This window comes from Lissotriton helveticus, chromosome 11, assembly GCF_964261635.1.
Source record: "Lissotriton helveticus chromosome 11, aLisHel1.1, whole genome shotgun sequence".
NCBI lineage: Eukaryota > Metazoa > Chordata > Amphibia > Caudata > Salamandridae > Lissotriton > Lissotriton helveticus.
Genome location: NC_136072.1, coordinates 1,155,123,658 through 1,155,146,435, shown reverse-complemented (window position 1 = coordinate 1,155,146,435; position 22,778 = coordinate 1,155,123,658). Strand labels below are relative to the sequence as shown.

Genomic DNA, 22,778 nt, shown 5'->3' with positions numbered 1-22,778 from the left:
CAGAATGCTTCCATCCCCTCTGGTTCTAACCACAGACGCTTCATTGGAAGGCTGGGGCGCAGTCTTGCAGGATCTCCAGGTGAGCAATCCCTGGAAGGCAGAAGAACGTGGTCTTCATATAAATCTCTTGGAACTCAGAGCGATTTGCCTGGCCTTGCAGGCTTTCAAACCGAGGATTCAAAATACAACTGTGCTGGTCAGGACAGACAACACAACGGCCATGCATTACATAAACAAGCAGGGCGGTACAATATCCTGTCTCTTCTCAAAGGAGGCCCAGGAGATATGGGAATGTGCGAATCTCCACAATGTAGTACTCTCAGCGGAGCACCTACCAGGCACTCAACACAACAGAAGACACCCTAAGTCGTCTAAAATCTGCCTGTCACGAGTGGGAGATAGATCAAGACACCCTGGAGGAAGTGTTTCAACGTTGGGGTACTCCAACGATAGACTTGTTCGCAACTCCAGGAAATGCCAATTCTATGCAAGCAGGCATCACCATCGAGGATCGCTGGGGAATGCTCTTTCGATGTCCTGGTTAGGTGCATTTTGTTACGCCTTTCCTCCAATTCCCCTAATACCACGGCTTCTCAGGAAGATAAAGATGGAACCTTGCAGGATGATCTTAATAGCACCTGCGTGGCCTCGCCAGTTCTGGTTCACGGAACTCCTCCTACTGTCCCTGGATCAGCCATATCACCTTTGTCCCATCCCATCTCTTTTGACAATGTCCCAGGGACAGGTGTTACATCCAGATCTAAGCTCTCTCCATTTGAAAGCATGGCTCCTGAGCACAGAGAATCCCACGCTCTAGATATTCCTCAGGAGTGTAGACATTTTATCTCAAGCTCGCGCACCAAGTACAAATAAAACTTATTGTGCTAAATGGAAGCGATTCTGTCTGTGGTGTCATAGGGAGCACATTCATCCATTTTCTTCAGCTCCTCATCAAATACTGCCTTACATTATATCACTGGCTAAATCAGGCCTTTCTCATTCTTCCATCAAAGTTCATCTGGCGGCTTTTTCAAGGTACAGGAGGTCAGCTGCGGGTTCATCACTTTGGTCAGCTAGGATTATCAAACAATTCCTGAAAGGTCTGTTCAGAGTTTTTCCACCAGTGCGGCCGCCACCTCCGTCCTGGAATCTTAATCTGGTTTTGGCTCATCTGATGAGACCTCCGTTCGAGCCAATTCACAGAGCGGATTTGAAATTCTTATCGTGGAAATTAGCTCTCCTGGCACTGTCATGTAGCTCCTGTATATCCTTATATCGTGTTAAGTTAGCATAGGCATATTTGAGGTTTAAACGCCATTTTCCATTTTTGCAACTTCTGCACACAACACTTAATTGTTGACTTAGCTTTCAACCTAGTAGTTTGCTGTGGTTTATGTGAGAATAATATGTTATTGCTCTGATATCAGCTTTGCTTAATAAACTATGTCTGCACGAAGAGTGCTGAAGTTTCAGGAACAACACGATATGGAATTGTTATGAGGTCTGATCTCCACGCCTTCATAGTCATAACACAAGTGCAACCTTTGCCAACTCGGGCTCCAGGCGGGATTGATATTGCTGTGCATGAGGCACATAGAACACACTTGATGCGGTACACGTGAAGAGAGAGCTGGTGTATGCTGATGTGATTCCGTCATGCTAGGACACTAAGGTATGGGCCCGCCCTAATACAACCCAAAGAGACCTTCTTAGCAAATAATATAATGTGTGTTAGGGAGGGTGAGATATAAGTGTTGTTAACTCTTATTCATTTACAGTATGTTAACATGCTGTCACCATTCGCTTTTTATGGATTAGTAACTATGCTGGTAACTTTGCTACTGATAATATGTTTACTTGTATTATCTAAGATACTGCTCCTGAGAAGACGGCATTAGTAAATAAACATTTCAAATGCACATGTGTTCTTCTTTACTCCATGTTCTGGTTTGTAATGATAATATAACGAAAGAGTGTTCATGAGTTCCACGTATCCTGAGGTACTGTAAGTTCATGTTCTGGTTTGTCTAAACATTGGGAGTTTGATAAGACCAATGAGACACTGTAGCTAGCTCGGTAAGGGGTAAGTTGGGTACTAAGGTGAGTTTTGGGTCACCCTAATTCGCCGAGGTTCCAATCCTCTGTGCACAGTTCTGTGTGAGAACAGAAACCCTGCGACATGGCGCCCAACGGTTTCGGTGGTCTTATATCATGACACTCGAGTAGTATATCGTTCAAACCTTAACCCCTTCACGTCCGTTTCCGGAAAACGGGGTGTCGGTGAAACCTACCTATTTTTTGAAATAGGTCTTATTCAAGCTTGATTCTTTCTAAAACGGTTTCTTTGAATTACTACCCAGTTGTGCTACAGAGTATTCTTTGTATTTTCTTATTTCCAGTGTTATCATGGCGGCGGTAGCCATTGCGCAACATAGTCGCGTAGCGGTGCGCACACATCTCCAGACGTACCAAGTCCCGGTGGATGGAATGGCTGTGATTTTAGTGGTGGGTGCAGATCCGGCGTTCCCTTTTGAGTTGTTTTACTCTTGGGTTACGTTTCCGGCGGTGGATGCAACTTCTGGTTTGTTCCACTCATACACCGCCTCCGCTGTCCCGGCTGAATATACACCGTACAGGGCACTGGAAATACCTATTGATCATTGGCAGCGTCGAGTTTGGTTTGATGGCGCCCTCCCCCACTCTTTGTCCGCCGCGAGGTTAGGTCCACTCTCAATTCCAGGTACAAACTGGCCTGCGTTGGGTGGTTTTACCCCGCACCCGAATCACAGAGCTTGTACCCTTGCAGAAATTCGTAGGCTACATGTTGTTTCCATTTCCGTGATTCGAGCATTAGTGCAATACATCGGTCGCCATCTACCTGGTGGTCCCCAGGGGGGTGCGGCCGTTCCCATGGATCGAGGTGGTATACGTCTTAATCCGGTGATGGTAAATTCGGTTTTTGGTGCACGTTCGGTTGATAACGATGACTTCCCATTCTGGCTAGCAGAGAAGTTTGACCAACTGGAAGCGGTGTTTCCGAATTCTACTCCTGCTGACAAGCATAGAATGTTGACGATCACTCTACCGAAGGATTTAACTCCTGATCTGGTTGACTGTGAAAGCTGGGGGAAAACATTTGCGGCCGTTTATACGAGGTGCTTTGGCACCCCGTCTATGAATGCACTGCCTGAGATCATTAAACGTGTTCAGAATGATCACGGACCAGAGGCAGCGGTTGAATTGGGTATGCGCCTGTGTGGTTCTTTTGAGATTGTAAGTGATCTCATACTCTCCAATGTTAAAGGAGATGCGGTGAACTTTCAGGTGTCGAATGCTTTAGCTGCTCTGCCCGATGCCGATAAACCCCGACAGTTAGCGAAGATAGTTGTGGCCGCTTATAAGACGATTGGCCGCACAAGTAGAGGTCTGAAATATTTTTCTGTGAAGGAGAAAAAACAACCACAGGGACAATCTGCTGTGTCAGATGTCCAGCCCAAGTCCAAGAAACAAAATTTGCCTAAAAAACAGACACAGGGGAAGCAAAATAAGCAGGATTCTTTCCCTGCACAACAAGCTCCCGCGCCGTCAGAAAAAGTTTATGATTTGCGCGATCGCGCGATGATTAAATCACCTGATCGATTTCAGGGTTCTGATCAACGCTCTCCTCGTTCCTTTCAGGATACATCAGCCCGAAGACCGGTGGAGGAGGAGGCGGACGGGGACGTGGTGGCCAACAAGGACGTGGCCAGCTCCGCCAGACGGACGGCGCTGCGAAGCAGGAGGATTCTACGCCAAAGCGACCGCAGTTTGCGAAAAAGAAAGTCGCAGCCTTAACAGCGCATAGATATGCCACAGATAGTGAGAACGCGGCTTCGGAATCTGACGTGGGCTCTGACCTTGCTGGACAGCGCGGCGGAGATTACCATAGTCAGAGAGGCGCTCCGTCCACTACTGAGGGTGACAGCGACTGAAGTGTTCGTTGTAATAGAAACAGCCGACACGAGACTAGCTCCCCCTGAAAGACTTTATGAAATTGTCCTGTTAATTGAGGGTGACATACAGCGTACTGTCAGAGGGGTATTTTGGGAGAATCTTTCTTCTACGTATGACATTTTGCTTTCGGAGACTGACTGGCCCCCACCTTTTGTGCTCGCGGCGCCGCGAGGGGAGGAGGTAATCCTTCCCAGTTTCGCGAAAACTGTCTCTACTGAGCATGCGCAGCATTTTGCAGAAGAGTGGGCTAGGGCTCTAGCGCCGGCTCTGTACCGCAACCAGTGTGGTTGGGATAAATTGTCTCCTTGCCACGAAATTCCGTTGCGGTCTCAGCCGCAGCCTCAACCTCCATATCCCATACGACGTGAAGCGAAAGCTGCCGTCGCAGAAATCCTTGAACAATTGGAATATCAGGGAGTTATTGAAACGTGTGTGTCACCGATGAATAATCCCCTTTTTACTGTGAACAAGCCTGACGGATCATATCGTTTGGTATTGGATTACCGGCATTTGAACTCGCATTGCCGTAACTGTGCAGTACAGAATACTCACGGCTCTGCTCTAGTGGATAGTCTAGTGCGTAAGCGTTTCAAGACAACGCTTGACATTTCCAACGGTTTTTATGCCCACAGATTGGATAGCTGTAGCTCCCAATGGACAAGTTTTACGTCCGCTGGTGTGCAAAAACGCTTCCGGCGACTCCCGATGGGCTACAAGAATAGTCCTGGAGTTTTCACCTCCCGAATAGTCACTCTTTTGGAGAGTATCGATCCGGATGCATGTTCTTATGTGGATGACATTTATCTCACAGACGACGAAATTTGGATGCATCTGTGTCGAGTGAATTCAATCATTTGTAACTTTGCAGATATGGGTTACAAATTTAATTTTGCAAAATCGCACATTGCAGAACGCACAGTGTTGTTCCTCGGCTATGAGCTGAACAATGAAGGTAGAGGTTTGGCTCCTCACTTCTTGGAGAAATGCGCACAGTTGCGCGCTCCTACTACACTGAAAAAATTACAGTCTTTGCTGGGCTTCTTGAATTTCGGCAGAACTTACGTTCCGGAATATGCCCAGCGTATCAAGCCTTTGTATGCTTTGATACAACCAACTTTCTCAAAATCATGCTGGCTGCCTGAGCATTCGGCCATTTTGCAATCATTGCAGGCTGATCTGCTCGCCTCTAAATACTTACTGACTCGTGATAACCACACCAACCTGGTGATAAGAATAATTCCAGGGGCGGTGGGTTTCACGTACCTGACTTTTAATGAAGGTGACACAGTACCTATTGCTTACAAGTCACACTTGTACACTTCGGCTGAATTGCGGTTTCCCACTGTGGAGAAAGTTTTAACTGCTGTACAGATGGCGATTCTTAAGGAACGAGCTCTGTCACAGGGGAAACGCATGTTAGTGGTAACACCCTGTCCTCATTTGGAGGCAGTCACGAAAGCCAGTGTACCGAATTCTAAAGCTTTGCACCCACGGTGGATTCAATGGGCAGCGTCATTAACGTCCACGGATGTCACGTTTATATTTGACGCCTCATTACGGTCGCAAGAGTACTTGCAGTATGAATTCGTTCATCCTGCTCCTCTGGCTATGCGACCTTTGGAGGACTTCCATTGCATCATTTACACTGATGGGTCGGCGCAGGTTGCGCATGGCTCTAAACATGCCTACGTTTCCGCATGCGCTATTGTGGTTGGTGCTATGTTGAACGATGAGTTCATTTCCAGGGAAGTACACACGTTGCCCCTGGGCGATTGCACTGCACAATTGGCTGAGCTTCGTGCTCTTTTACTAGCGTTGGAGTACGCAGATCCAAGTGTTACTACTCTAATTGTAAGTGATTCTTACTACTGTGTCCAGTCTTACAATGAGAACTTGTTCTTTTGGATTCAAAATGATTTTCGTGATTCCAAGGGTAGCACAATAAAACATAAAATGATCTGGGTTCGAGTGGCAGAGCTTAAGGCTATGTTGCCACTCGTTTATGTGATTCATACTCTCGGTCATCAGCGCGTAGGAGTTCACGCTGTTGGCAATTTGCTTGATGATGAGGCGTGGAAAACTGCAGTATCTACATACTTAGTTGCAGCGGTTACTAGATCCAAAACCAAGATTGATAGCGACATCTTGGCGGCAGTTGCTGCCTCTGAGAAGGGAAGTAAACATCCTGCGGGGTTCCCTTCGAAGTACAAATACCACTTAAGTCCCGAGAAGGTTCCTTTTGTGACAATTCCTGAGGTTGGGGAACGGCTGATTCCCAACTCGGATCGCAGAGCAGACTTGATTACAGCGGCACATGAAGGTGTGGCGTCTGCGCATGCGGGCGTCTCGGCCACTGTAACTCAATTACAACAACGTTTCTGGTGGCGGGGACTGTACAAACAGACGCGTGAATATGTCCTTCTATGTGACATCTGCCAGCAGATTAAACCTTCGACTGCTACGCGTCTGCCACAGACTCAGTTGTACATTTCTAATAAACCACTAGGTTGTGTTTATTTAGATCACTGCGGTCCTTTTTCATCTGATACTGCGTATAAGTACATCTTAGTTGCAGTTGACTCATGCACACGCTTTGTGTGGGTATGGCCACATCGCAGCGCTGATTCACGGACTGTCATTAGAGATTTGCGTGTCTTTATAGGGATTTTTGCCTGTGGTACCTTCCATTCGGATCAGGGTCCGGCTTTCGCCTCGAAGGCGTATAAGGATGCCATGACTTCGTTGGGGGTCCAAGTCAAGTTTTCGTCTCCCTACAGACCTGAGGGTAACAGTGTAGTTGAGCGAATGAACCGTGATTTAAAGCAATCTTTGACAGCCCGAGTTATAGGCACTGGCAGAAACTGGCTGGCTCACCTCTATGGCGTGCAGTGTGCTCTTAATAATCTCCCTAGAAGGTCTCTGGGTGGGTGGACCCCATACGAAATGCTCTTTGGCATCAAGATGTACGTCCCTGACCTTGACGGTCTAGACTGTGTGGTTCGCGCCACTTCCTTTGACGCAGATGAACATTGCAATGTTTTACAGAATCTACAAAAGACAAGAGACAGTCTTGCAAAGGAACATTTGCCCTCCACGTCGGATGATGCGTTGCAGATCCCGGTAGTTGGCTGGCTACCCCAAGTTGGCGAACTGGTTCGAGAGAAGATCGATAACAAGAAAGAATTTGGTCCTTCGTATCGAGCTCCGGTTCCTGTCCTTGGAGTGAAGGGCACAAGAACAGTCATTTTACCACCACTTCCTGGTCGTAAGGAAAACAGGTTTATTTCAATTGACAATGTCAAGATACACAGAGTGGCCGATTCTTCTTAGTATGACACCGGCTGTTTCCTGTCCTTCCATTGTGAAAAATTCAGTTATGCCCACTTCTTCTAATATTGAACCAGAGGTGGCCATCGAATTACATGCTATTTCCAGTCCTTTATTAAATAATTTACCCGGAACTAACATTGATGAGATAGACTATGCCTACCCTACTGATTTGTCCATGCCTGACCTGCAAGCACGTTTAGCCACGGAATCCAGATTTTCATTTGACTCTGCTTCCCTTGCCTCGAAGAAACCCTCTCGTTTTGCAGTTTATGCTAGCCTGTTTAAGAAACATTTTTTGATTCCCCCTTGGACATACATTTGGCTGGTCCTTTTTTCAGTTTACCTTTTTATGTCAATTGGTTTTGTGTTTTATTTTTTTCGAATCCTCAATGGACACTATGTCGAGGAAAGAACATGCATTGCTCATTTAAATGGAACTTTGGCCCCGCTTTCCTCGTCACATTCTACACACAGATTTAAAAGAGACTTGACTTTGGTTAACATCTCAGCATGGCCTGTCCTTGATGGAATCGTGTGGGATGCAGTTCGGTTTCAGATTCATGGCCCAACGGAAGTCGTTAATGTTCCTAATGTACTTAGAGTGAATATGGGGGATGTGGTGAAACAGAACTTTCGTTCGGATGACTGGGATGTTAATGCTGTAGAAAGTTTGTTTTCTGATTTACAATACTATGCTGCCTTTGATGCTGAGGATTTATATTTAGAATCTGCTAATTATGGTGAATTATTCTGCTACCAACATTATGGCAATCACTTCTTACACAAAACATCATCCCGAAGGGATACTGTTAATTTTACTCAGTGGGAACATTGCCCAGCACCTAAACAAGGGAGTTCAGAAACATTTCTGAAAAAGTATACTTATTTCACTGACTTTAACCAGTCCAATCCCGAGTCCTTTTATTTTAAATTTCATAAAAAGCCAATGTCCAAGGTTAGACTTACCGATACTAAATTGTTGTATTCGAAGGCCTTCCTTGATCAATTAGTTACTGGAGGCTATGAGCTATGGAAGGAAACAATAGACCTTAAATCAGTTTGGGGTTCAAGGGCCTGGCAGGTACAAGGCACTGAGGCTTTGCACCGTGCATGTCTCATCCCGAATCATATGTTGTTTTTAAATGAAACAATTTCCCAGACCACATGCTTTGGATTGGCTACTTCTAAAAAGTTAAACACCCCTACTTTCCCGGAGTTGGAGGAATATGATGGTTGGAGTAATTTTACTCAGTTGTCCATTAGAGAATTACAGGCTCTACTCCTTAATTCCTCCTTTAACATTTCCAGTATGAATCCTAAAGGTTGGCTGCTTTGGCACCGTAGTGCGGATTCTTGCCAAAATAGATTTTTGGGTTTAACTGACGGTTTTAAAAATGTTAGATCTGACCCCCGTTTTGACTTGGTTCACACTGTCACCTCTTATTCTGTAGGAAAATTGTGTCAAAATTGGCTGAAACATTCAACTTTACCTGCGGTTAAGAGTCACCTATCTCAACTGAATGCAGACGTGGATTTGAATGATTTCATTAAAGGCCCGGCTAGTGGCAGGTCGAAAAGGTGGTTATATGGGGTTTACAATGAAATTTGGAAACTGTCACAGATTGAGGCTGCTACACGCCTTCGGGCTATTGATCAGGCGAATCTTGAGAAAGTGCTTGCAGTTGTTGACAATAGTATTAACGTGCTTTCCTCTAGAATTTACACATTGGATAATATTGTGTCGTCAGTTGTCGATATTGTGCATGATGAAGTGTTAGTATTATACCATGGTCAGAATCAATTACGATCAATCATGCAGTTTGCATGGACCCTTCAGACTCTGAAGAATGGTAAAGTTCCCTGAGGGTACATGAACGTTTCTTCTTTGTTTGCACCGTTTAATTTGACTGACAGACAACGCTTGCTTTCAATGCGCGATGCTTCCTTTTCTATGTTACATATTGAAAGGTTAGAATCCTTACCTTTTTCCGTGGCAGAGGCCACTGCTGCAACGTGGCTTATCCACGGTTTAATAACGCTGCCTTTTGCTTTATATAAGTTTTCAAATTGTATGAAATATGTACCCATTGGTCGTTATGAACCTTTAGGTAGCGGTTTCCTTCATGAAGTCTGGTCGCTTCCATACACATACAGATGTTTCAAGGATGACCAAGAAGTTTATCTGAATGGGGAGGAGTGTACTGAGACGCCAGATCATTCTTTAATGTGTAGACACATACAGTTACACGGTTCATGCAACAAAGACAGACCGAATATGGCTTGCGTTTTACAAGGCACGCCAGTTCCTGCTATCATCCCCACGTTTAAATTATTGGAAAATGGTAGTTATTTAATGCTCAATAATGAAGACTGTTGTGGGTTAATTAAAGGTATAGCTTTCATCGTAACAGTAAGTGAGCGGGTTATTTGCTGCAGAAATGTGCTGTATCCTCCCACACATGAACATAGGGAGTCTTCCATCTGGCCACAGATACCAACCTTGGGAGCAGAATTCAGCGGCATGGCAAGAATAAGGGCTCTTTTGTCCCAGAAAGAGGTGGCCTTGAGCTCGGCCCGTGAAACTTTCGTGCTTCACATTGCGAACACCCGTACAGAGGTTCAGGCTCTTTTAAATACTGATTTGCCTTTGCATTTCGGAGCGATGGTTCGTACTATCTTTAACGCATCCTCCACAAACGGCCTAGCTCATTTTTTTAAAATTGTTAGCAGTGGTCTCGTGGCTTCCTTTGAAAAGATTTTTGGAGTCATCCCTGCTTTCTTATTTATTTATTTATTCAAAGTTTTATATAGCGCGAACAGGATCCTTACAGATATCAGAGCGCTTCACAAAGACAGGGAAGGGGCAATAGGAGTAAACAGAGATAATGGGAACAGTATAATAGTCAGTGACATGGTAATAACATGGATGATAAAAACAAACATAAAACCAATCCATATATGATCAGGTAAGTAACATGGTAACATGGTAATAACATGGTAATAACATGGTAATAACATGGTAATAACATGGTAAGTAACATGGTAATAACATGGATGATAAAAACAAACATAAAACCAATCCATATATGATCAGGTAAGGGAGTAGTATAGAGCAGCACAGGTCATTGATCCCACTACAATTGCGTACAGGTGGATCAGTAAACCAACGTGTATCATATCTTGGTCGGTAGTAAGAGAGTAGCGTAATAGTGCCCCCAACAAGTCGAGTATAGTGCCAGGGGATAGGCAGAGCAGCGGTACAAGCAATGCAGAGTCTCTGACCCAACATCTGTAGCGATCAGGAGATCTTGGCCAGAAGCATTGTTTTCACCTCTTTCTTAAAGAGTGCAGTGGAGGTGATTAGCCTTGTTTCAGGAGGGAGCGCATTCCAGATCCTGGGTGCCATTCCTGAGAAGGAGCGTTTGTAAGTTTTCGCTTTCCGAAATCTACGAGGTTTCAGGAGTAGATTTTTAGTACTCCTATTGGATCTCGAACCTCCTGATATAGACAGCTTTTGAGCGAGGTAGTTGGGTGCCTTGTGGTGCACGGCCGCGTGTGTCATAGTTGCAATTTTTAGCTGTATTCTGGCTTCAAAAGGCAGCCATTTTAGAGACTTTAGGTCTGGGGATATGTGCGAGTGCTTTCTAGAGCCAGTAATGAGTCTCGCGGCAGCGTTCAGGGAGGCTCTTAAGGGTGCTGTTGTGGATAGCGGGAGACCGCTGAGGGTCGCAATTCCGTAGTCTATTCGAGGGATGACTAGAGCTTGTACAGCAGTTTGGAAGTCTTTGGCCGGGAGGAAGGGTTTAATTTTCCTCAGCGTGTTAATTTGGAAATTAGCTGCTTTTGTGGCTTTGCTGACGTGCTGCTGCATGTCGAGCTTGGCGTCGAGTGTGATGCCTAGGGATTTCGCCGAGTCCACGATGGTAGGTTGGACATTGAGTGCTGTTAGGTTGTTGAGCCAGGTTTGGGTGGTGGAGATTTTCGCCGGAGGTGAGATGAGTAGGAACTCAGTTTTTAGAGCATTTAGTTTGAGGTGATTATCGGCCAGCCAGGATTGGGTGTTAATAAGCGTGGAATTCAGCTGTTTGATATCTTCCGGGGACTGTAACTTTAGGTAGAGTTGTGTGTCATCAGCGTACATATGGAATTGAACATTGGATGCTTGAAGCAAGGTGGCGAGGGGTTCCATAACGAGGTTGAACAGTGTAGGAGAGAGGGTGGATCCTTGTGGAACCCCAAGATCTGCAGGCACCGGTGTAGATAGTACATTGTCGTGCCATTCTATTTTTTCATCGATGTTTGGAGGATTCCCATTTTTACTTGCATTAGCGGCTGTCGCTCTAGTGGTTTTCTGTCTTTTTAAATATGGATGTCCTTCCTGTGCAAGACCCCGCCCAACAGCTACTGACGCTGTTTCGCAATCGCATGCTTGAATATTATGGCACACTGCCGTTGGCGATATTAAGCGCGGCATATGGATTATCTTTTCGATTCTCCTATTTCACCTGTGTCCAGCCTGTATTTCACTGCCTGTCCTGTGATTTCCATTGGGCCATTGATTTGTGTCTCTGCGGACCGGTTTCTCCTGACGTCGATTTTAATCAGCTGATGAGTCCTATCATTGCTCACGAGTTGGTTTGTTCTGACGAGAGGATTATGGCCTTAGCAGTGGCGCATGGACTAATTGGTCCCTGGGATATATTGTCGGCAGCGCAGAATTTCTTGGAACTGAGTTTTCTTGAAAACCCACCGAGCTGTCCTCTGATGGTTATAGAGGATCCGGTGCTGGGAGAACACGTATGTTCCTTTCCTCTTTTAAATTGGATGGCTGAACTGTTTTCGGATGAAGACGGTGATTTCCTATTGGAGGCTGTTGCTGCTTACTTTGCATATACAGTTTTGTCAGACACTGCCTCGGATTGACATGCTGAGCAATAGCATTTCATTGATTTTATTGACTTATTTGTCAAGTTTTATTTTATTATTTCCTTGCCTGTTGGCTTGAGCCACTATATTTTTTTGGGCTACTTTTCAGCATTAATTGTTTCGATATTTTTAGTGTTTACTTTCGGATCATGCTCATTTACTGTTGAGTTCTGCTCTCATGAGATGGCACTTCTGTTATCATATTTAGTCCGTTCTCGGATCAAGGGGGGGTGTCATGTAGCTCCTGTATATCCTTATATCGTGTTAAGTTAGCATAGGCATATTTGAGGTTTAAACGCCATTTTCCATTTTTGCAACTTCTGCACACGACACTTAATTGTTGACTTAGCTTTCAACCTAGTAGTTTGCTGTGGTTTATGTGAGAATAATATGTTATTGCTCTGATATCAGCTTTGCTTAATAAACTATGTCTGCACGAAGAGTGCTGAAGTTTCAGGAACAACACGATATGGAATTGTTATGAGGTCTGATCTCCACGCCTTCATAGTCATAACACAAGTGCAACCTTTGCCAACTCGGGCTCCAGGCGGGATTGATATTGCTGTGCATGAGGCACATAGAACACACTTGATGCGGTACACGTGAAGAGAGAGCTGGTGTATGCTGATGTGATTCCGTCATGCTAGGACACTAAGGTATGGGCCCGCCCTAATACAACCCAAAGAGACCTTCTTAGCAAATAATATAATATGTGTGTTAGGGAGGGTGAGATATAAGTGTTAACTCTTATTCATTTACAGTATGTTAACATGCTGTCACCATTCGCTTTTTATGGATTAGTAACTATGCTGGTAACTTTGCTACTGATAATATGTTTACTTGTATTATCTAAGATACTGCGCCTGAGAAGACGGCATTAGTAAATAAACATTTCAAATGCACATGTGTTCTTCTTTACTCCATGTTCTGGTTTGTAATGATAATATAACGAAAGAGTGTTCATGAGTTCCACGTATCCTGAGGTACTGTAAGTTCATGTTCTGGTTTGTCTAAACATTGGGAGTTTGATAAGACCAATGAGACACTGTAGCTAGCTCGGTAAGGGGTAAGTTGGGTACTAAGGTGAGTTTTGGGTCACCCTAATTCGCCGAGGTTCCAATCCTCTGTGCACAGTTCTGTGTGAGAACAGAAACCCTGCGACAGCACTTACCTCAGCTAGGAGGGTAGGAGAATTGCAAGCTCTCTCCATCCTAGAACCTTTTCTACAATTCAAAAAGGATTCTATGTTTTTAAGAACCAAACCAAAGTTTATCCCGAAGATACCTTCGGATTTCCATTTGAATGAGTCAGTGGTTCTGAAATAAATTTTTCCTCATCCTTCGACGCCAGCAGAACGTTCTCGTCATTCCTTGGATGTCCAGAGATGTCTCAAATTTTATCTTGAACGGACAAAGGATTTTAGGAAATCATCCCAGCTTTTTGTGGCTTTTAGTGCACCCCGGAAAGAACTTCCTATCTCAAAGCAAGGGATTTCACGCTGGATTACAAGCGCAATTGATTACTGCCAGTAAACGGCAGGAAAGCCGTTGGAGAGACAGGTTCGAGCTCACTCCACAAGATCGGTCTCCTCTTCAGCAGCTCTCTTCGCTCGAGTCCCTATAAAGGACATTTGTAGGGCGGCCACATGGAGCAGCGCCCATACCTTCACGGAACATTACTGCCTTGACTCTTTCATGAAGAGCGAAGCGGCTGTAGGACAAGCTGTACTGAGGAATCTTTTCCAATGAGAGGGGAGCTTTCCCTTCTATCCCTCCTTCCTATGATTGCACATTTTGTATCGCATACGTTTTCTACATGTACTGTTACATGACTTAAGACAAACTTAAGACAAACTTAAGACAAACTTAAGACAAACTTAAGACAAACTTAAGACAAACTTAAGACAAACTCCTAACTTCTGTGAATACCAAAAGTAGTAAGTTTAGGATTTTGTCTTAAGTTAGTTCTGTGAATCGGGCCCTCCAAATAATTGTGGAGGTTGTTTTTCCATACATTACGCTTAGTACATTTCCCATACTATAAGTTGAAAATTTCCTCTATTACACCTGCGGAGTGTTCACTCAGATTGATTCCGTTTCTTTGTGCTCTGTTGACCACTTATTGCATGTCCTGTTTGGTGCTGCAACAGCCTTCTGTAACTTGACCAAGTTGTACAAAACTGTAACATAAAATGTTCTTGTTTGATGGGTCATTGGCTTAATAATCTTGCATGAATTCAAGCAACGTAGTTTTGAATGGGAACAATTTTGTGATGCAGAACATAATTTAGATATGCAGGGACAAAAATCACAGGAACAAAAAGGTTTTTGCTATAGTTTTCTTATTTGGGCAGCAGTCTCTTGAGTCAGCTGCTGTTGTACAAAATGTATGCATTGAACAACTTTTGGTTCTACAATTCTGTATCCTTTTTCAAAGTGGCTTGAACCATTATGAAGTCATATGTCAACACAGAAGATTGATAAAAATTTTGTTTGCTGATATCCGCATGTGAATTAACCATCTTTGTACTGGTTGAAGAGCTTTACTGATGGAAGTCTACTTCAACTTATGCCACTGAATGAAAATGAACTTGTTCTTTGTCAACAGGCAAGAAATTCTCTTCGACTATGAGCAGTATGAATATCACGGTACTTCTGTGAGTATACCATTCTCATTCCTAAATAATAATTCCAAAGACATAAGTTAGGGGCCTTAGCCATCTTTAATGTCTAGTCCCTGCTCTTTGAGTGAAAGCCATAACTTCAACCATTTTGAGAAGCCTTTTGCGGGCCTGCTCAGGAGTTCTTGATCCACTAACATACCAGACTGTGGAGGTTCCTAGGAACTTGGGTTCATAGTAACCTTGATCAAGGATAAAGCCTAATGTAAAATACAGTTCGGTTTGTATCCCGTGATACGGGCTGTCAGCATGGTTATCGATGTGTCTAGGTCGGATATGGTCATTAGTAAAACTATCTGCTTTACAGAATCGGATTTTGTTCACTAGTAGAAGTAATAATTCCCCAACTTCTCTGACATTGTCTTATGTCGGCCACCTTTGTTACAAGAGTGAGTAGGAAAATAAAAGTGACAAAGAAAAATCCTTTTTGGTAGCTTGAAAAGATGTCGGACAGGAACCTCCACCTTAGTCTCTGGGCTCGAGTACACTCACTGGACCTTAAAGCCACCCTGAAGAGAGCCTCTTCAACCAACACTAGCTTCAGTTTTCAACAAAATGTGAGGAGTTTTTAACGGATTTATGAGTTCACCCTCACCACCCACTGGCCAATAAAGACTGCTGCCTGTTACCAACTGGCACTAAGACTGAAAAAGAGAGAAGGAACCTTTTCAAGTCCATCTCTTACTGCAGACAAAAGCGGATGACCCCGCATGATCAGTGTATTTGTCTTTATTCTTCTTTTAAAGTGTCTTGCTGCGAGATCACAAAACTTTTCCTTCCAGAACACTTAAGGACAGAGAAAGGAGGTTGGCTCTCCTACTTGTGAAAAGACATTTCCTCCTTCTAAAGGGGATGCCCACTGACCCGCTCTACCTATCTCGTTCACTGCCTTTTTTCAGAGGGCTTGGTATGTTGATCTGAATTACTTAAATTTGGGAGGTTTATGTATCTTAAGTAGCCCACTTTACGTTAATTATTTGTAATTTCCTCCCACAGCATGGTTGGTATCAGAAAAGCATATTTACCAGAACAAATTTGGTGTGTTGCCTAATGGACGTAATCAGATTGATAAAGATTTAGATGTAGAATATTTCCATACACGTATGGTGTTCCTAGAATAATATTTTAAAAAAATGAATTTTATGTACCTAAAGACAGGCCTATAAGAAGCAGCATTTTCAAATTATCCTTTTTTTTTAATTCTAATAATTCTAATCCGCCACAATAAAATTACTGTGTATTTGGGTGAAACAACTGGGTTAAACCTTTTTTTTTTTAAACACCATGTAAAGAGAAATTTGTACACACTGTGTTGATTTGAAACGGCACCTTTTAATGAATTCCAAGGCAGGCAGCCATTCCTTCATACAGTGCAGGTCTGGGTGTCAGTTTGTTTTTCCAGATCACCGTGAAAGGATCCCTAGTACTGCAGCCTTTTTTAAAAAAAAATCTTTTTATTTGCAAAAACTCAGGCAAACATCGGTGTCACTTACAGGGTATGCAGGCAATACATAAGTAAAACATTGATTTACCGGGACTACAGTTACATTCAAATCACGTTAGAACCTAGGATAAACCATAATTACCATGTTCACAGAGTGGTCAGTTCTTCGTCACGGGCAGTACTTGGAGGTTCACAGATATTTCCCCTATACGTATTCCAATTAGACCAAACCGCCACCCACTTCCTCGGGAACCCTCGAGCCACATACACTGTCTTCTCCTGCAGCATGCTCCAGTCAATGTCCTTTTTCCAGGAGCCAAGAGTAGGTGGGGCCTCCGCCCCCCACAGTCTCGTAATATTACGCTTCCCTATTGTTAGACCCAATGTGACCCACAGTTTCCCTTTTGATGAAAGGTCCGTGGGCTCCCATATATTAAGGAGACGCCTCTTCGCCTCGGGTCTCAGCTCCACACCCCATACCTCAGACATAAAATGCAACACTCTGGACCAGTAGGCCTGTATCTCTCGACACTCCCATAGTATGTGCAGGAAGGTGCCTATTTCCCCACATCCCCTGCGGCAGAGCCCATCCTCACTACGACCCATAAGCACCATCCTCGTGCCGGACAGATAGACTCTGTGCAGGATTTTGAGCTGTATTAGGCGTAGTTTGGCCGATATTGCTACCTCTCTGGGGGATGCCAGTGCGTCTTGCCACACCTCGTCATTGATGACGAGTCCATCCGCCTCCCATTTGCCCCTTAGGGCCGTCAGCGGGTCTGGGTCTGGGGTGTGGTGTACGAGTTTCTTGTATGTAAGTGAGATGGCCTTCTCCGGAAGATGGCCGTCCAGCAGCCGATCCTCTAGAGGTGAGGCCTCTTGGGGTTGTGTCCCTGGGGGGGATGTTAGTCTGGAGTGCGTGTCTGATTTGGAGGTAGTGGAAGAGTTCCGTCTGGGCCAGGTCATAGGTCTGTTGTAGTACGTCAAAGGATACTACTCCAGCCGGGCCCCACAGGTCTTTGATTTGTGAAATCCCAATCCGGTCCCAATCACGAAACCCTTTGGTCCGCCTAAGCGAACCGAGTTGTTCCGAGGCCCAGAGTGGGGCTGCCAAGGTAAGTTTCCCTGCCCATCCTAATTTCTTCTGCGCGATGTGCCATAGCTGGACCGAGTGTTTGGTAGGGCCCATAAGATGGTGTCTACCCGGTCAAGAGTAAAGGGCGACTTCATAGTTGCCCCCCGGCAGGAGCCACCTGTCAATTTCGTAACCCGGCTCATTCCCTGCACAGTATGTGCCCTGGTTTATGGTCGAGAGGTGCGCCGCCCGATAGTATTTCCTAATATCGGGAAGTGCTATACCTCCCATCGAACCAGCCCAGCGTCAGTTTCTGCGATAGTGGCAAAATACCTCTGGGGCACCAGGTCTGGGTAGTTCTAGAGGGCGTAGAGGAACCTTGGCAGCGCCATCATTTTGAACAGCGCTGCCCGTCCCAACAGAGACATAGGAAGGGTTTTCCACGTGGCCGAGTCCCTCTGGAGTCGCCGCAGGGGTGGCAAGAGGTTCTTCTCGTATCTGAGGGTCCGGTCCTTAGTAATAAACACCCCCAAGTATGTTAAGCCATCCTCCGCTATCTGAATCGGGCAATCTCTCGGGAGTGGGGGGGGGGGGGGGGGGGCGTTCAGGACATACAGAAGGGACTCACCCCAATTAATACTGTATCCAGAATATTCGCTGAATGTGTTCAAGATGTCTAGCGCCCTCACAATGGACTCGCCGGGTTTCGTAAGGTAAAGGAGGATGTCGTACGCATAAAGCGAGATCCTATCCTCCCAACCTGCTGCCTATCGTATCCCAGTGAGGGAAGAGGTTTGCCGAACCCAGGCTGCCAGCGGCTCAAGGGAGAGGGCAAAGAGCAGAGGCGAGAGGGGGCACCCCTGTCGTGTCCCCCTTTCCAGCTGGAAGACGTCCGATACTTTGTTATTGACCACCACCTGCGCTAGTGGTTCCACATACAGAAGACGCACCCAACTCAGGAATTCCGGACCAAATCTGTGTTCGCAGAACCGCCCACATGTACTGCCACTCCAGGGTGTCGAATGCCATTGTGGCATCCAACGACACCACGACCGCGTCCTCGTGTAGCCGATGGCAGCTACCCAGCACTCTGTGAAGCCGACGTAAATTGAGCGACGTGTTGAGATGGGGCATAAAGCCCGATTGGTCTGGGTGTACCAGTACCTGCAGAACAGGTTTAAGTCTGTTAGCCAGTACTTTAGCTAGGATCTTTGATTCCGCGTTTAGCAATGAGATCGGCCTGTACGAGGCACATGAGTCTTTGGGTTTGCCTTCCTTGGGAATAGCCACTATTGTGGCTGTGCGCTGGTCCACCGGCAATACGCCTTGTGCTCTGCTGTCTACAAACATCCGCTGAAGGGGAGCTCCAAGGCTACCGGGTTTGAGCTTGTAGAGCTCGACTGGTATACCGTTTAGCCCGAGGTCTTTCCCGAGCGGAGATTATGAAGGGCTTGAATCAATTCCTCAGCCCCCAGTGGTGCCTCAAGAACCTCCCTCTGTTCAGCCGTTAAGACGGGGAGAGTAATATTGCTCAGAAAGGCCATTGATTCCCCCTCCGACCGTGTAGACTGTTTTGTATAAACCCTGTGATAGTGAGCTGCAAACTCCTTAACGATCTCACTTGGCTCAGTCAGCACCGCCCTGGATTCCGTTTTGAGCTCAGCTACCACCTTCAGCGCCTGTTGTTTCTTATCCAGCCAGGCTATGAGCCTGCTCGCTTTGTCCCCTTTTTCATATAGCCTGCCCTCCCGGTCTCGAGCCAAGATTCTGGTCGCGTCCGTGGCCAGGGCCTTATATTCTGCCGTTTTAAGTTGTAGGTGGTGTACCACATCCCGTTTACCACATCCCGTTTACCACATCCCGTTCTGCGCTATGCTGCACCGCGTCTTCAAGCGCCAGGAGCTCTGTTTCTACCGCTACGATCTGGGCTTCTTGCTCCTTACGGCTACCTGCGATGAGTGACAGGGCCTCACCCCGCAGCACCGCCTTGAAGGCCTCCCATAACACCGAGGGCGAGTCTACCGAGCCCTCGTTCTCCTCAAAATAATTATCAATTGCTTGGGACAGTCTCTTCTTTGTGTTCTCCCCTTTAATGTACCAAGCGTTGATCGGCGCCACACAACCCACCTTGTGGCCACCTATAGTCACATGTGCCCATAATGGAGAGTGGTCCGAGATACCTCGCACCAAATGAGTAATCTTACGGAGCGTAACATCCTGGCACATCGGTGCTAATAAGTAATCTATTCGTGAGAAAGTGGGATGTGGGCCAGAGAAAAGGGTATATTGCTCTTGAGTCGGGTGGTGGAGGCGCCAAAGGTCCACCAGACCAAAGGCATCCATAAGGTTGGGGAGCCATCTTTGACCTACACCAATATTTCTGGCCGGGTGTCTATCTAAGTCCCCTGAGACCACCGCGTTAGTCACCCCCCCCAAAAGGAGTTGTCCCTCGGGGAGTATTAATAGCAGTTTCCCTAGGTCTTGATATGAGTGTGTCTGGAGGCCCTTGCGGGATGTAGACTGACACCAAGTTAAGCCTGCGGCCCTCCCATTTCCCGGAGATTGCAACAAAGCGGCCTAGTGGGTCAACCTCTGTGTGGTCAAAGGTGATTGGAAAATTACGTCGTAACAGGATACCCACCCCTCTCGACCCGGAAGTAAAACCTGCATGCGCCGCCAAGGTGTACCCCATCCTATTCATAGCATAGCATGTGTTACCCATGAAGTGTGTCTCTTGCAGGAGAACAACGTCGGGGAGTTGCCGCTTCAAAAACTGCAATACAATACTCCGTTTCAGTTTGTCCCCAGCCCGTTGACATTCCAGCTGACCATCTTCAAACTTTTATCCCACATCATTGTAGTTTAGAAATGTGTGTCCCACTGTCCCTGTAGTCCTCACATTTAAGTCTCATTCTGCCCAACATACCTCGGTGTGAGCTCCCAAAACTGCCTCACCCCTCCCCCCTCCCATCGTCCCACAACTGTAACCCCCAACTCCTACCACCCCCAAAAAACTCTTACTGCCTCCCCCGCAACCACCCCCCACCCTTCTTCCCTGCTCCGTAGGTTTCCAATTACCCACATCCCCAATTAGCAGAGCGCCTTTCGCCCAATCCCAACCCGGAAGTTATGTTATGTTAAAAAATATTTATGGAGCGCACTGCCACCGATTGGTTTCCTGGCGCTAAGATAGACAGAAAACCTGGGAACGTGAGTATGATGGGATTAGTGATATGCTTGTCTGAAGAGCCATGTTTTTAAAGCTTTCCTGAATGACATGAGATTCGAGCAGGACCTAATCTCGAAGGGGAAGGTGTTCCATAGACGAGATGCTAGAACCGCAAATCTGCAACCACCAGAACGTTTGCATTTGAAAGCAGGTGTCTGGAGGAGGGCTAGGTGGGCAGAGCGCAGATTGCGGGAGGGGATATGCCTGATGATGAGAGTATCTATGAATTTGGGACTTTTGCAGTGGAGGGATTTAAAAATCATGCAGCCAGTTTTAAGGGCACAAAGTTGGGCCAAAGGGAGCCAGTAAAGGTTCCTGAGCAGAGGGGATGCTGAATACCATCTGGGTTGAGCAGTGATGAGTCTGGCCGCGTAGTTCTGGACCATCTGGAGGCGCTTCAGTAGATATAAGGGTAGGCCTAGATATATGGATTTGCATAGTCCAGGTGAGAGAGCACTGTGGTGATCACCACCTGGATAATGGCCTCTGGAGTAAAAAAGCGTTGCACCTTCCGGATTTTCCTGAGCTGGAAAAAACAGTTGGAGACCACTTGACCCACTTGTGTTTTTAGAGAGAGATCACTGTTCAGGGTAACTCCAAGTGTCTTTGCAGAGGAGGTAGGGGTAGGGGCTTGACCCATATTTGATGGCCAGTAGTGTGTGCCCCAGTATTTAGCACTATCACCTGTGAGCACCAGCTCGGTTTTTCCAGGGTTTAGTTTTAGATGGTTTTGGTTCATCCAGGTTTGGATGAACCTCATGGTAGACTGGAAATGAGAAATGGAGAAGGTGGAGTTATCAACAGTGAAGAGCAGTTGCAGGTCGTCCCCATAGTTGAACACTGTCACCTGCTTGTCTCTTTAAGGCCTGAATTAGGGGAAGAATGTAAATGTTAAACAGGTGGGGTGACAACGAGGAGCCCTGTGGGACTCCACAGGTGATGGACTGTTTAGAGCCGACCAGGGTGCCAAGCTGCACCGACTGGGATCGGTTTTCCAAGAAGGACCTCAGCCAACAGGCAGCTAAGCCCCTGATGCCGGCCTGGTTGACACGGTCGATCAATATGCCATGGTCGACCGTGTCAAACGCGGCCGACAAATCCAACAGCACCAGGGCCTGAGGAGAACGTCTGTCAGCGCAGTCACGGAGCGAGTCCAAGACCGCAACTACCACTGCCTCTGTTGAATGGGCAGGGCGAAAACCTGCCTGGTGGTAATCAAGACAGTTTGAACCCTCCAAAAAGTTAGACCGGTGTTTCGCGACATGAGCTTCCATAACTTTGGCCAAGAAAGGAAGCAAGGAGATTGGCCGGTAGTTTGCCATGCAGGTGGGGTCCGCCCCAGGTTTCTTCAAGAGTGGAATGACTGTTGCTTCTTTAAATGCAGGGGGTACTAAACCAGATGTAAGAGTCATTCAACAGAGTATAGGCCGGAGTCGGGACGATGGACAAACACTCTTTGAGGATGTAAGGGGGGCATTTGTCAGAGGGGGCTCCTGATTTAACTCTTGCCAGTAGCTCTAAGAATTCCTCTGAGGTAATAGTAGGGAACCTATTAAATGTGGCCTTGTTGGTAGTGGTATGGATAGCAGAGGGAGTATCGCTAGAGGAAATTGGAATGCTCTCTTTGATGTCCACAATTTTGTCGATGAAATAAGTATTGAGTGCATCACAAAAGGTCTGGGTTGGAGTCACCCTAGGGCGGACACTGTTCAAGTCAGTCAGCTCATTTAGAATTGAAAAAATATCCTTGGGTATGTCTGATGAATTAAGAATGCGGGAAGAAAAATAAGCAGTTTTTGTGGCAAGAATGGCCTTCATGTACTCCTTTCTGGCCGTGATAAAAACAGATTTTAAGTCGGGGGAGTAACAGCGACGCCACTGTCGCTCCAGTTGGCGCAGGGACAGTTTCTTAGCTTTTAGATCTTGGGAGAACCAGCGTTGAGCGTCAGCTCGCCAGGCCAGTTTAATTTCTTTATAAGGTGCATGGATGTCGCTTGCGTCTTGGAGCCAACCGGCCAGGTTGGATTCGGCTGAGTTAATATCAGGGTGGGGGAGTGGAACCGTATTATTTAGTGTTTTTATAAATTCTGGTTTGTCAAGT

At 46.1% G+C, this 22,778-nt stretch overlaps 1 protein-coding gene across 3 annotated transcripts in view; it reads left to right on the top strand.

Moving 5' to 3' along the window:
• CDC45 (cell division cycle 45) overlaps positions 1-22,778 on the top strand; it is a 435,048-nt gene that overhangs the window by 118,878 nt on the left and 293,392 nt on the right. For all 3 annotated transcript variants that reach the window (XM_078667950.1, XM_078667952.1, XM_078667951.1), the window contains one exon: positions 14,857-14,905. In XM_078667950.1, the coding sequence (XP_078524076.1) occupies positions 14,857-14,905 (49 nt within the window). The remainder of the gene's footprint in view (positions 1-14,856; positions 14,906-22,778) is intronic.